Below are 14,697 nucleotides of genomic sequence, written 5' to 3'. Positions count from 1 at the left end.
CACAGTCTTGCCTTGTCTTGCTGTTCCTTATTCTGTGTACCGTCCCGGCTTTCAACGACGATCCGCACATCTCCATTACTGACCTAGGCAATCGGACAACGACGACTCTACTCTCTCCAAAACGGGACACGGCTAATAGTACCTGCAACATTCCGCACCCCTCCTTCTCTGACCCCGGCAAGTATATCGACCATCCGTACCTCTCCAACCACAACCCGGCTACCTCGAACTAATCTACACTCCAGACACTCCCTCGTGGCATTATATCCTTTCCCACCTCAGCACCGTGGTTCCGCCTTACTTGTGGTGAGCACAGCGTGACAATTGTATCCACATTGCGACATGGCACAAACGTCATATTACTCAAGCAATTCGCTATCGGTTCCAGTTCATTTAAATGAGGGCCCCCAAAGCACTAGTACGCCTTCTCTGACAACCATGGCCTGTGCTTCCCAGGACTACATCTCCCGGCATGCAGCTCGGCGGCGACCTGCCTCAGCTGAGCGTCCTGGTATCCATGGTAACCGCGGCATAGCAGGATCCAGGAGCCGTGAGAGGTGACAGGGCATGGTAACTACCTGCAAACACTCTGATCCACACGCCACGTCTCTTTTTTTGGCTCGCTCACGTGGTAGTGGCGGGTACCCAGGCTCCCGAGCTTGTGCCTTTTCGAGGCGAAGGAACAGGTGGGAAAAGGCGGGGGCGATTTGAATGTAAGCGAGGGAACAGCTGAGCTGCGGGGACGCGGCTAACGGATCTCGCAGCCCCCGTCGCATCTCCCGGCCGCCGGAGGAGTCATTCTCCACCAATCCACACGGCCGAGGAGATCTCGGGGAAGCCAGGGCACAGAAGTGTGTGTGTGTCGCTGCCTTACTCTCTGGTGACTTCTGCTGGCAGCTGGCAACACCGACGGCCTCATCTGCCAGCAGTGACATCGCTTCCGTCACCACTGAGTTCCGCATCAATCAAATGCATTCACTGCCAGGGAATTTTGCTGATGTAGTAGGTGTCGTTAAAGCAGTTTCACTTCAAAAATAGTGAAGGCTTTATTGGAACATATTTGAAAGTGCTAGTCTCAATGAGATTATGTCCTCCCACGTAACAGTTTCGCTTTCTCCTTGAGAAAGTGCAACTTTGCGTAAAACGCGTGGGAGGACAGAATCTCTTTGAGACTACCACTTTCAAATATGTTCCAATAAAGCCTTCACTATTTTGTCTATGCCTGGGTTCCCTGTCTTTTTGATCGAGGATTTAGTTACACAAGTTCCCTGGATCTCCTGTTACAAATTTACTTCTATACAATATCAACTCTGATTGCTCTTTGTACCCCTACTCTTTGCTTACGTTCATACCAAAGTTCTCAGCTTTGCACTTTTTACCTCTACACTACTCTCCCATTTTAAACCTTATCACTAATCTCTCCCTACCTATGGAACTCTCTTCCGCTCAATATTTGTCAAGCACTTTCACTTTCCACATTCAAAGCCCAACTGAAAATCCACCTCATAAAAGAAGCAGCCCATTAAACATTCTACAGCTCCGCTATGAACTCCAGCTGCTCTTCTACTCCTGTGTCTGTAAGCCTCCCAACATATCACTTAAAATGTAAGCTCATGGGTCAGGGTTTCCTTTAGACTTTTTGTCATTTACCTGTTGCACTTATTCCCATTCTTTGTGATTTATTCCCCACTCATTGTAATGTTGTAAAGCGATGCATGCATTGTTGGCGCTATATAAATGATAGTCTGCCTACAAATTATACATACATCTGGCAACAACCACTGCTACAGGCAATGTAGCATTGAAGACCGTCCTACTAGTAGAATGGATGGAAGGGAAGTAAACATTATTATGCCCCTTTACAAAGCATTAGTAAGACCACACCTTGAATATGGAGTACAATTTTGGGCACCAATCCTAAGAAAAGACATTATGGAACTAGAGAGAGTGCAGAGAAGAGCCACCAAATTAATAAAGGGGATGGACATTCTAACTTATGAGGAGAGGCTAGCTAAATTAGATTTATTTACATTAGAAAAGAGGCGTCTAAGAGGGGATATAATAACTATATACAAATATATTCGGGGACAAAACAAGGAGCTTTCAAAAGAACTATTTATCCCACGGGCAGTACAAAGGCCTCAGGCCCATCCTTTAAGGTTGGAGGAAAAGAGATTTCACCAGCAACAAAGGAAAGGGTTCTTTACAGTAAGGGCAGTTAAAAAGTGGAATTCGCCCATGGAGACTGTGATGGCAGATACAATAGATTTGTTCAAAAAAAAAAAAAAGGCTGGACATCTTTTTAGAAAGGAAAGGTATAAAGGGATATACCAAATAAGTAAACATGGGAAGAATGTTGATCCAGGGATTAATCCGATTGCCACTTCTTGGAGTCAGGAAGGAATTTATTTTCCCCTTTAATGGGTTTTTTTGTTTGCCTTCCTCTGGATCAATAAGTAAGTATAGATATAGGATAAAGTATCTGTTGTCAAAATCTAGCATAGGTTGAACTTGATGGACGTACGTCTTTTTTCAACCTTATCTACTATGTAACTATATACTATGTAACTATGTAGAACTGAATTGTATTAACTTACTCAAATCTGAACCTAACATTGTAAATATACGTATAAAAAGAGGACAATGTCAGACTTGTTATCCTTTTGAGTGCACTTAACTTTGAGATGCACTGCAACCATACAGCAGCAGTAAAATACTCGGAAACTTAATACAATCGAGCTTCACATTTCAATTGGCAATTTACGTTAACTAGGTCGGATACGCTTTCCTTGTGAGAACACAAGTCATGAAGCATTTCTGAGAAAAAAAAAGTTGAATCAAAAAAAGTGGAATTATGCGTACTGATATACGATAATTCAATTTCGCCATGCCAATACAAAAGACTGGGGATTAAGACCCGCTCTGTTGGGGGTAGGACAAATTAAAAAAAAATCAGGCTTCATCAGCCTCTACAAGGCTCCCTGCTCTCCTCCTCCCAGTTAGAATCCGTCTAGCCAAGCAATAGGAAGGGGGGGGGGAAGCATAATAATGGGAGTGGGGGAATTCTCATTAGGAGAGAACTTTGTAGTGGCATGGAGATACCAGGAAGTATATATTGGTAAACATAATTCCCCTTTACTTCCACGTCCCTCCAATGCCAGTACAAACATATTAGGATATACCCAAGCAATCACCTTCTCAGTGATGGGCAAAAAGTATCACCAATCAAGAAGCCTTAAGTCCAATATTAGAGAAAAAGTTCTCTAAAAGCCAGTATCGCGAATAAGTTCTGTGGTCATCCAAGCGCCTGCCAAAAAAGATGGCAGAACGCTCCCGCTCCTTGCCAACCGTGACAGAGCGAAATCCTCAGCAGGTAAGCAAGACGGAATAGTTGCCACTTAATACCATAATGCAGGTGGCATACTTTCAGCACAATGGTTAGGACCACAGGTAAGCCAACGCCTGCTAATTTCCCACCAACCGAACAAACAGAACGTGGTATTTGGGGGGACATCGGCAATCTTCTCCTTTGCCCGGTAATAAGGAAGCCCGAGGGTCCCTGTATCAAGATGTATCAGCAAAACCAGAGGACAGAACCTACCCTTGCCCGATAGGACAAAAATAACAGGTGTCAAGAGAGCAGGGAGCTTTGTAGGCTCTGATGGAGTCTATTTCGTTAAAAGTTTGTCCTACCACTGGGCGGAGCTTAATCCAGATTCGTTTGTACTGGCATAGGGGGGAAGTGGGAGAAATAAATATTTTCGTAGAGTTTGTCAAATATTTTACAAATTTATCAACCAGATAAAAAACGTAAATTGTTAAAAGATAAAAGGTTCATGTGCTATAGGCAGCTTAAAGACTACAAATATCAAATCTGCATTAAAACTGTAGCTGAAATAGTTAGTAAGAGGAAATGTAGATGTTTGTTCTACTTGTGGATATCATGAAAAATGTCTTGTATGGTACTCCTCGTTAACACATCAGCAAAAATATAAACTCAGATGACAGTCATAAAAGCAAACTCAGTTGTATGCTGCATGCCATTGGTTACAATGCAAAAATTAGAACGTTTATATAAAAACACACAAATAATTACAAGATTTGTCTACTATAAGGCTGCGCTTATAGTGCCGGCGACAGCAACGCGACATCGCGGCAAAACAAATGCATTGCAGCCGTCGTGTGAGCTTATGGTAAGCGCGACAGATTGGTCGCGATCGCCGGAAATCATCTCTATTTCATTTTCCAGCGACCCTCAACTGACCGTCGCCGGCACTATAAGCATAGCCCAAGACATCTTCATCTTGATGTAACCTCGGATACATCAGTATCCAGATAAAATTCCTTTACAATAACAAATTTCTCCAAGAAAGGCTTTTCCATTGCAACTTCCAAAACCCTCCTGAATCGCCACATCGCTCAATAGAACTAAAGAACACTATTCATTTGTAGATGGACCACAAGATTTATTTAGCTTCCATTACATTTTTGGAGATTCTAAGAGTTGCCTCTGAAATTTCCCTGAGATCACACAAATCTTTAGAAAAAAAATGGTATTTGTCTCTTTTTCTGGCGGTAAGTATCCATACTGAAACCATTATTTGTTTGCCGGTAAAAATAATTTAAGTGTGGTATACATGTTTAAACCATCCTTGTGACAGTTTACATGGAGAAAGAGAAGCTATAATATACAAAAATAAAATCATAGCAAGTTCCAGAAACACCGATTCTTAAATAGAAACGGCTTTACACTGGGCACTACAAAAAATTGCTGTAAAGGCCTCCAAACAAGTGCTCATTGAATTGAGTACAGCGCAACTGCCACTTCAGATGATCATTGGTATGTAATTAAACACAACAGCAATATATCTGCAAATAATTATTTCATATATATCTTCTTGGGGTCTCATTATGTCTTAGTATTCCACCCTGGAACATTACTATTCCATAAACAGTAATTAACAGTCTTAATAGAAAATGTCTCAATAATGAGGGACACTAGGAAGACAAAAGATCAAAGTCCTTCTGTAAAATGCTCAAGTTCTTATAAGACATCCAGAGTGGAACATCTATGTTTGAGTCAAAGTTATGAAAAATTCCAGGACCATACAGAATGTGTGAATGAAGATTATGTCACTTAGTTAATTGTACCTCCTTAAAAATTAACTTAAGTTCTTCACTACACAAGGAGAGAGAGACAGAGAGAGAGAGAGAGAGAGACAGAGAGAGACAGAGAGAGACAGAGAGAGAAGACACAAAAATCAATCAATTACTTTAAGATGAAAGTGGTTATGACCAATGAGGGGAGGCAAATAAGTATAGAAATTGGACGATATATATTAATATTACAATTCTTATGTTTGAAAAAAAGAATATAGTTGAAGTCTAATTTCAATCTAGGGCTCTTCTTACCATTCAACATGACAATACATTTCTCATGAATTCTGTGGTGCCTAGTATCAATTTTTAACCAAACCGTGTCTCTAAATACCCCAGTCTTCACAATACAATAATTGAATCTATAACGGGCTATTACCTCAGATGTTAGAGAGAAATTGTGCAATTCTGTGTCTACAACCTGTATTAACCAGTCTACCGCAAAAAAAACCCATTCCCAGTGAGAATTAAAAGCCAATACTATGATCCATTTTCACAAACCTTTCAATAAATAAAAAGTTGGTAAGTACAGTATGCTTGATCCACTATTGGTTGGTGAAAGTGGTTAAATTGAAAACAGGTCAGTTGACGTAAGTAACACCTAGGGGCCTATGCAGAGAGCAGCGAATTTTAAAATTGGCGAATTTATTAAAAAGTAGCTTTTTTGGAGAGTTTTAATCTCCATATGCAGAAAAGTGCGAATTCTGCTATGTTTAACATGGATGCGTGTGGCGAGTTTAAATTGGCGAGATGCGCGCTTCAGAAATGTGTTAAAACAAATTCGCGCCTTTTTTTCCCTTTGCAATGGCCGCGAGCGGCAGTTTTTTTTGGCGAGGCAAAACGGAGACAATCGCGCCAACAGCCGCTAGATGCCGTTCGCGCCTCTCTGCATACGGATATTTTTTAAACTGGCGAGATTGCGGTTCTCGCCAGCCGCGAGGCGAGTTTTACAAATAGAAAAGAAAAATTGGCGCGTTTTTCGGAAATCTCCATTTTCTGCTGTTTTCTGCGCGATTATCTCCAAAAAATGGCGAATTTCGAAAATTCGCTGCTCTCTGCATAGGCCCCCTAATCTTTTACGAAAGAGTAATTTATAAGATCCTTCAATACATTATTTCAAGACGTTACCATGGATTGAATTCTCAGAAAAACATTTGGCGTACAAGTGGGAAGCGAGTTTTTTCTCACGGACCTTGTATACGCCGATGACATTATGTTCTTAGCGGATACAGTCCAAGAGGCACAAGAAACTTTGAACGACATTCAAGCCAATGCAAAGAAGCTCGGATTAGCCATGAGTACAAAAAAGACGAAATACATATTTAAATACATATTTACCGGTACCCAACAGATTCAACTTCAACTGGACGGCAACTCAATCAAGTGAGTAGACTCATTCAAATACCTAGGGTCTATTATTGATAGCCAAAGCATAGCAGCTACGAACGACATAAAAAGTTGCATCAGTAGCACCACTGCAGCGTTCGCCTCTTTAAAGAAATGCTTGTGGAACCAACAGGACGTGACAAATGTAACAAAAATGCCATTTTTTACCTCCTACACAAAAAGGAAGCGCAAAAAAGGAAAAACCATCAGTCAAAAATGAAAAACTTTATAAATTGACTCAAAATTGCATACTAAAAATCACATATAAATACACATGATGAATATAAAATAAATGGATCCTAATAGATCTACTGACCCACACAGTCAGAGCACTAGTGGAGGTTCCCCAAGTCACATTCCCACAGAACTAGAGATGGAATAGTCCAGGGTATAAAATGATGTTGCTGCTTACATGTGAAAGGGAACACACCCCGGGCAGGACTGGTGAGTATCCACAGCTGGTTGGGCTTCCGTCGTCACGTCCGCTCCCCACTGCGTGATGACGTTACCTCTATGCGTTTCGCGTCATATGACGCTTCTTCAGGAGGTATGTCCAGTACCACCCATGGTTGCTTGATATAGCAAGACCGACATTTCCTCAGCCTTATTAGTGAAAAAACCCTCCAATCAATGTTAACAGCTGCCGAGGTTCAGCAGAAGCAATTAAGCCTGTTGAACCATCAACTTCAGTACACGAACAAACCTCTTGGCTATTGTTTGAGATTGTTCGTCAAAATCCAATATTTTGGAGCAATTTCTACGAACTCTTAATAGTTAGCCGTATGGTATATTATTTAGCCAACGGCTAGTGGTTGCTTTTGTAATCCAAATATGAATTGACGTCCACTTTCTTACAAAAAAGTTTTAGTGGTAATTTGTTTAACAATAATCTTCAAATTTAGATCCAAGAAGTTTATCTCTGCATCACTGTTTTCTCCACTAAGTAGAATATTTTTGGTATTGTTATTTAAATGGTTGATGAATCTGTTCAGATCATGGGCAGACCCCGGCCAAATGATGAGTATATCATCAATATATCTCTTGTAATATACCAGATGTTGACTGAACTCATTCTGGCACCATTCTGTTTTTCATTTCCAACATCATCCGTGTAATTTTATTATATAATTGTTATATTATGTAATGGTAATTTTATGCAATGTAAAAGTTTTTTATTAGTTATTAGCTGTCAAATTATTGGTTTGATCATTTCCTTCAAGAGATGTTCATAATTCATTTAACATTTTGTATTAGTTATATATATATATAAAATCAAAAAATAAATAGATGATACCGTTCTGTGGCTAACGAAATGCTTTTATTTGTGCGAGCTTTCGAGATACAGTGATCTCTTCTTCTGGCGATGTTCATTGTAACATCGCCGGAAGAAGAGATCACTGTATTTCGAAAGCTCGCACAAATAAAAGCATTTTGTTAGCCACAGAACGGTATCATCTATTTATTTTTTGATTATTGAAGCTCGGCTAACACGGTACTGATACCTCTACATATATATATATATATCTATATATCTACTATATATTTCTGAAAGCATTGTATGTATGTTTCACTGTGTTCCCTGTCCCTAGCGGCAATCTCATTGGTCCCTTGGCCCGCCCGCCCCCGCACACCTCTCATTGTCCTCACACACTCACACCACCCCCTTGGCCCGCCCCCCACACCACTCATTGGCCTGAAGCGGAGTGACGGGCCAAAGGTCCAAAAAAAAACACATACACACACCTGTCCACTGTCCCCGTCCCCTCCTGTCCACTGTCCCCGTCCCTCCCCTCCTCCTGTCCACTGTCCCTCCCACCTTTTCCTAGCGGCAAATTTAACTCACGGGCAACGCCGGGTCTCTCAGCTAGTATATATATATATGTTTTTACATACACATCAAATTGAAAGACCACACAAATCATAAACATGACATAAATACACAATGACAACACTAAACTATAATGATCCCTAATAGAGCATAGTGTAGTATATTAATATATACATACACACAACACACTGATGTGTACTGGCTATATATATATAAGCTAATGCCTACAAAAAATATATAGCTGTATGTATGTATATATATGTGTGTGTGTGTGTGTGTGTGTGTGTGTGTGTGTGTGTGTGTGTGTGTGTGTGTGTGTGTGTGTGTGTGTGTGTGTGTGTGTGTGTGTGTGTGTGTGTGTGTGTGTATGTATATATATATATATATATATAGCTATATAAATTTTTTTAGGCATTAGCTTATATATATATATATATATAGCCAGTATACATCAGTGTGTTGTGTGTATGTATATATTAATATACAATATATATATTTTTTTTTTATTATTCATGTAGATAAAGCTATATATTTGTTTTTTAGGTATTAGCTTATATGTATAGCCAGTACACATCAGTGTAATATATATATATATATATATATATATATATATATATATATATATATATATATATATATATATATATATATATATATATATATATATATGTGTGCTACTATAGCGTGCAATCGAATTTATCTACTAAACAAAAAGAAACAGTATGGTATGTATTGGTTTTTATTATACTACAAAGGAACAATATAGCTCATTGGTTTGTAACGATAAACACTTCGTATGTGTTTAAGAAATTGTAAAAACAATTCTGCATCCTACCACGACCTTTCAATCCCTTGCTTGTTTGCTCCTGACACTGGATCCACGTAATTTTCTTGATGGTTCACCGTAAAATGCCTGTAACCGATGGCATTTAAATTTCCATATGCAGGCCACTCGTCGGAATGAATCACTGAACCAATTTCGCATTCCTGCTGAATAATTGGTATCAGAGTGTCTATCACACCGATGCACATAAAAATACCGACAATCAGAGCTTTGCTTGAAACCAAAAACCCAAAGCCCATCAATTCTACGTCCATGGTTCCTGCTGAGGGTTAAACTGACAGAAGTGGACCACGGATCACCCGGTAGACTGGACGCTAGGAATTCAAATGAGGATTAAACTGACAGAATGCACATGAGGGTTAAACTGACAGAAGTGGATCACAGATCCAGTAGATTGCACGCTATAGTAGCGAATGCACGGTAGACAACAGATCACCTAGTAGCGAATGCACGGTAGACCACAGATCACCGGTAGACTGCGTGCTATAGTAGCACATACATATATATAATTATACTACACTATGCTCTATTAGGGATCATTATAGTTTAGTGTTGTTATTGTGTATTTATGTCATGTTTATGATTTGTGTTGTCTTTCAAGTTGATGTGTATGTAATCACAGTTAGTGGTTTGTTTGTGTACTGAAGTTGATGGTTCAACGGGCTTAATTTCTTCTGCTGAACCTCAGCAGCTGTTAACATTGATTGGAGGGTTTTTACACTAATAAGGCAATCCCATTGGCTAAAGAAATGTCGGTCTTGCTATATCAAGCAACCATGGGTGTTACTGGACATACCTCCTGAAGAAGCGTCATATGACGCGAAACGCGTAACGCAAAGAAGGTGACGTCATCACGCATTGGGGAGTGGACGTGACTACAGAAGCCCAACCAGCTGCGGATACTCACCAGTCCCGCCCGGGGTGTGTTCCCTTTCACATGTAAGCAGCAACATCATTTTATACCCTGAACTATTCCATCTCTAGTTCTGTGGGAATGTGACTTGGGGAACCTCCACTAGTGCTCTGACTGTGTGGGTCAGTAGATCTATTATGATCCATTTATATTATATTCATCATGTGTATTTATATGTGATTTTTGGTATGCAATTTTGAGTCAATTTATAAAGTTTTTCATTTTTGACTGATGGTTTTTCCTTTTTTGCGCATGTGTTCCGGTTTAACCCCGCTGATCACGGGAGAGTAGGAGCAGCCGAGGGATACCATCGTTTTCTGGATACAGAGGGATCTGTTGGGACTGCGCATACTTTTTCTTTTTGTGGGAATTTTTAACGCCTCAATACGCACCATTTTACTGTATGGTTCAGAAACATAGTCACTACTCAGAAGCGATATGAACCTACTCGAACGATTCCAACTAAGATGTCTACGTAACATACTCCATATTACACTACGAGACTGATAGAAAAATTAAGATGTACGGTTAGCCTGTCAAAACCAATCCACAATAAACCAGTACATTAAGCGACAAAAACTTTGGTTGTTTGGCCACGTCTGCCGTATCCACATCACCAGACTACCATACCAGTGCCTCAACACCACACGACCCATAGGCTGGAAAGTGGACCAGCTCCAAAGAAAACGTGGTCGAACCAGGTGGTGCAAGATCTCAAACCACCCCACTTCACAGTAGCCGAAGCCCAAAAAGCCCCCCTAAATCGAGATCAATGGGGCGGAATCACTAGAGACATATTGAACATCCTGTCGCTGGACTCCACAACGCATCGCTACTTACCTTATAAAAGATGACGCAATGTCCTTTACGGAGTATATACCATACCATATATACCGTTTCAAGACATACCGACTAAAAATATTTTAAACAGTACCACAGTACAAAAATAGTGCAGCAAAATCCCTATTGGAAAGGTCAAAATCACTTATGATACTACTATTGTACATACGTAGTAGGCGCCAAAAATTTGCAGTTGTTCCATCAACAAAAGAATATCACCTAGGAATGCAGTGGTCACAAATGTATTTTTAACAAATACATTTCACATTGGCTATATATAAAATAAAAAAAATAAAAAAAGATGGTATCAAGGTGCACAAAAAAATATTCATCTCAAGTCAAAAGGGAGGTTTATTGAAAAAACTTAGTAATCATAAACCACTTAAAGATTTGAACATAACTAAATCCTTCCACCAATGCTCTTCTGTTTTCTTCCTGGTCCAGGTCTTCCTCTAAACCAATTTTGCATTTCTGAGGGAATGGTGCCAGACAAACTGGTGAAGTCACAACACAAACTCTACTTTTTGTATGATTCATAAGTATTCCACATCAAAGAAAATAAGAATGAAAATAAAAGCTTTGCAAGTAGGATTGCAGATTCAACATCGTACAACAAAGACACTTCTTCTTCAACAACAGATGTAATCAGAAACACAAAACCATATCCTCCACCTTAACATCAGCTCCTCAGTAAGAGAAAAGGTCAACTACATTAGTAAAAGTTGAGCAATATACATTACCGATATGATTGTAATATTCCAATTATAGATATTTACATTTTTATTTATGAGTTACTGTCAGTCAACCATGCCAATATAAAAAGGATCCGACACCCAACTTCCACTGTCCAGAGCTAAAGTCTAGTAACATCCGCCGTTCCCGAGACATTGGTTTGGCCAACCTTCTTAATTCCTTGCCTTACATCTGATATTTAGTGAAGTAATTGTGTATCATGTTAGAAAATCAGATTTAAAAACTAATTTAACTTGAAATTAGTGAACACAAAATGCCTCCCAAATTTTAACACTAATTGTATTTATTTTTCTTCTTGTGAACGTGATAAACGATCCCAATTAATGTCTATTATATTATTCTGATAATTCTTTTGTTACTGCCCGACCCTTCAGCCGGTTAGTTGCACTGACACTTGGAATCCAAAACAAATATACCAAATTCTCTCACATGCAAGTGAATGTCACTCAGTTTCAGTACCAGTAGACCCAATGAATCTGGTGGATTTCCGCTCCCTTGACTAACAATGATAGACTACAAATACAGCATTTATGTTGGGTCTATAGACCTGAACATTTGGGATATGCATCACAAGTCATAGCAACGGGCACCACACCCTTACAACTTTTTGGGACTTGCAGTAAGTGTCAGGTAGAGAGACCCCTCCATGCCGAGTAGGGGCAAGAGCGAGCTGCTGGTTCAGTGAATCACAATGAAATGTAGCATTTCCCAGTAGTTAGGAACAGGTAACGACCCTCCCCAACTTTTTACATCTGTCCCCCCACCCCCTTCTGCCCGACCACACGTGCCTCCCTGCCCCCTCCTTACAAACTACTCACGCTACGTGCCTTGCTGCCTCAGCACATTTACCAAGATGAGATTTTCTTCCCATTTGTCTGTAATCCGGTTGCTCTCCCCATATGGTTTTGGAAGGCAGTAAAAAAGTCCTGAACTAGCAACCTCCCCTCCACACGGCAACTGGGCCACTTCCCATACCACTTTTAAAACACAAATCATCTGTAGAGCAAAGTCACTGTCACGGCTGCTACACCCTGTGCTCACCCTCATCTTCCTCATCTCGGCAGCAAATGAGGAAGGCCGGGACACTTCTTCGTGGTCTGTCTCGCGCTACTCATTTCTGTCCAGCAAAATGCTGGCTGATGACGAGGAGGAAGGAAGACCCGCCACACACGCACAGGTTTTACACAGAGAGGAGTATGAGGAAGAAGAAGATGAAGGTGCAGCTGCCGGTGTAAAGAAGGGGGACGGGAGCAAACTCAAGATTGGAGAGTTCTTACATCAAATTGATTAAATAAAAACAACTACTTGAATAAATGACCCTGTGAAAGACGGAAGAAATAGAAAAAACACATTGAAAAGGGGAGAAGAGCGGGGTGAGAGTCAGTGTCCCCCCCACCCCCTCTCCCACCGCCCCCAGTGGGGTCTCCGCCCGGTCGGGCTGCTTGGGTTACAGTACCTCATAGAGTTCCTCGGAAGCCATGCTGAGGGGGGCAGGGGGTACCGCCGCACAGACTGGGGGTTTGGGAGCCGCTGCCCGGCTGAGGAGATTACTTTTCTTTCAGTTGTGTGCTTGGCCTCCTTCTCCTCCTCCTCCTCCTCCTCCCAGTCTCTCTCTCCCTCTTCAGTGTAAAGGAGCTCGCTCTCTCTCTCTCGCAGAAATGCCAGTGTGGTGGTGTGCGCAGTTCAGCTGCGCAGCTGCCTCCCCTCACTCGCGCACACACTCACAGTGATCGGGCACACTCACGCGGGCACACCGAGCACTGTGCGTGTGTATGTGTACACACAGCGCTACACAGGCGGCCAGCGGCGGCTCCCCGGCGCTCCACAGGATCCTCAATCGAGCGCAGATAGAGGGGAGGAGGAGGGGGGAGTGGAAAAGCGCGATCCGGGCTCAAGGATTCTTCTTCTTCAGTTCATCCTTCAGCACCAACAACTGATCTACCCACATCCATTATTACACTTCTCCCTCTTTCCTCTCTCTATCCCTGCCGGAGCCGCTCGCTTGCTACCACCCTGCTCTCACTCACTGCGCTCTCTCCTATTGTCCTTCTATACTCGGATCCACCCACCGCATCTCACACCGAGACGACCATTCCTCTGGTTGGGATGGTTGTGTCGGGGTCCCTCTCTTGTACACCTACCCCTCTCGCGCTCTCTCTCTGGGCTTCCTAACACCTCACTCCTCTAACGTTTTTACTTATTTGTCTCTTTCCCTGGAGTGGATGGGATGGGTCAAACATATAATTAAGCAGTGAAGTAATAAGATGTAAATCAGAAGACGACCCCCTCTTCTCAAAGCAGCCACCTCCCCTTTACTTGACGGGTCCAGCCCCCTCGCCCCTGGGGCTAGTTGTTGCAGCCGTTGCGCAGTAGGACAGCTCCTCTAGGTTGCCGGGGGCTCAACTGATAACTTCAACGTTCTTCCTAGAACGTGCGTTTCAAATTCAAACGGTGGCAGTTGGTGTGTGATAATGGGGTATTAAGTGAATAGCAAGGGGCAGATAAGCTTTGTTTTCTTTTGTGAAAAGCGAAAGTAAATATGTATATAGATATATCTGTTGAAAGTAAATACACATCTGTGGAAAATCCCAGTGACATACGCTGGCCCATGTAAGACTCCCAGCCACAAAGCGTAAGCCACCATTTTCAGAGATGGCAACCAATAAGTCAATGTCTAAATGTGTAACACAGGATCTTCAGCAGACAATAACATTTGTAGGTATTACTTCTGTTCTCAAAGATTGGGCCCGTATTCACAAAATGGTGCTAAGCTTTTGCATGTCCTAACTCCCATTTATTTGAATTGAATTAGGTTGTGCTAAAGCTTAGCACCCTTTAGTGAATATGGACCCAAGATTCATGTCACTCCAATAGTGCTATTGATATTTGAACAGGTTAGACTGCTTTCCAATGAAATGATTCACTACATGTAAGGCGTCGTCCATGCTGCCGAAGATCGCAACAGCAAGAAGCGGC

At 41.5% G+C, this 14,697-nt stretch overlaps 1 protein-coding gene across 4 annotated transcripts in view; it reads right to left on the bottom strand.

Annotated features, from left to right (window-relative positions):
- CDYL (chromodomain Y like) overlaps window positions 1-14,129 on the bottom strand; it is a 134,631-nt gene extending 120,502 nt beyond the window's left edge. For 3 of the 4 annotated variants that reach the window (XM_075585777.1, XM_075585778.1, XM_075585779.1), the window contains exon 1: window positions 13,178-14,129. In XM_075585777.1, the coding sequence (XP_075441892.1) occupies window positions 13,178-13,201 (24 nt within the window). In that variant the 5' untranslated portion in view covers window positions 13,202-14,129. The remainder of the gene's footprint in view (window positions 1-13,177) is intronic. The other variant, XM_075585780.1, reaches the window with a different exon arrangement.
- Window positions 14,130-14,697: the final 568 nt, after the last annotated feature.

Source organism: Ascaphus truei, chromosome 2 (genome assembly GCF_040206685.1).
Source record: "Ascaphus truei isolate aAscTru1 chromosome 2, aAscTru1.hap1, whole genome shotgun sequence".
NCBI classification, from domain to species: domain Eukaryota; kingdom Metazoa; phylum Chordata; class Amphibia; order Anura; family Ascaphidae; genus Ascaphus; species Ascaphus truei.
Note: the sequence above shows the minus strand (reverse complement) of the source record. Positions and strands in the feature narration are given on the sequence as shown.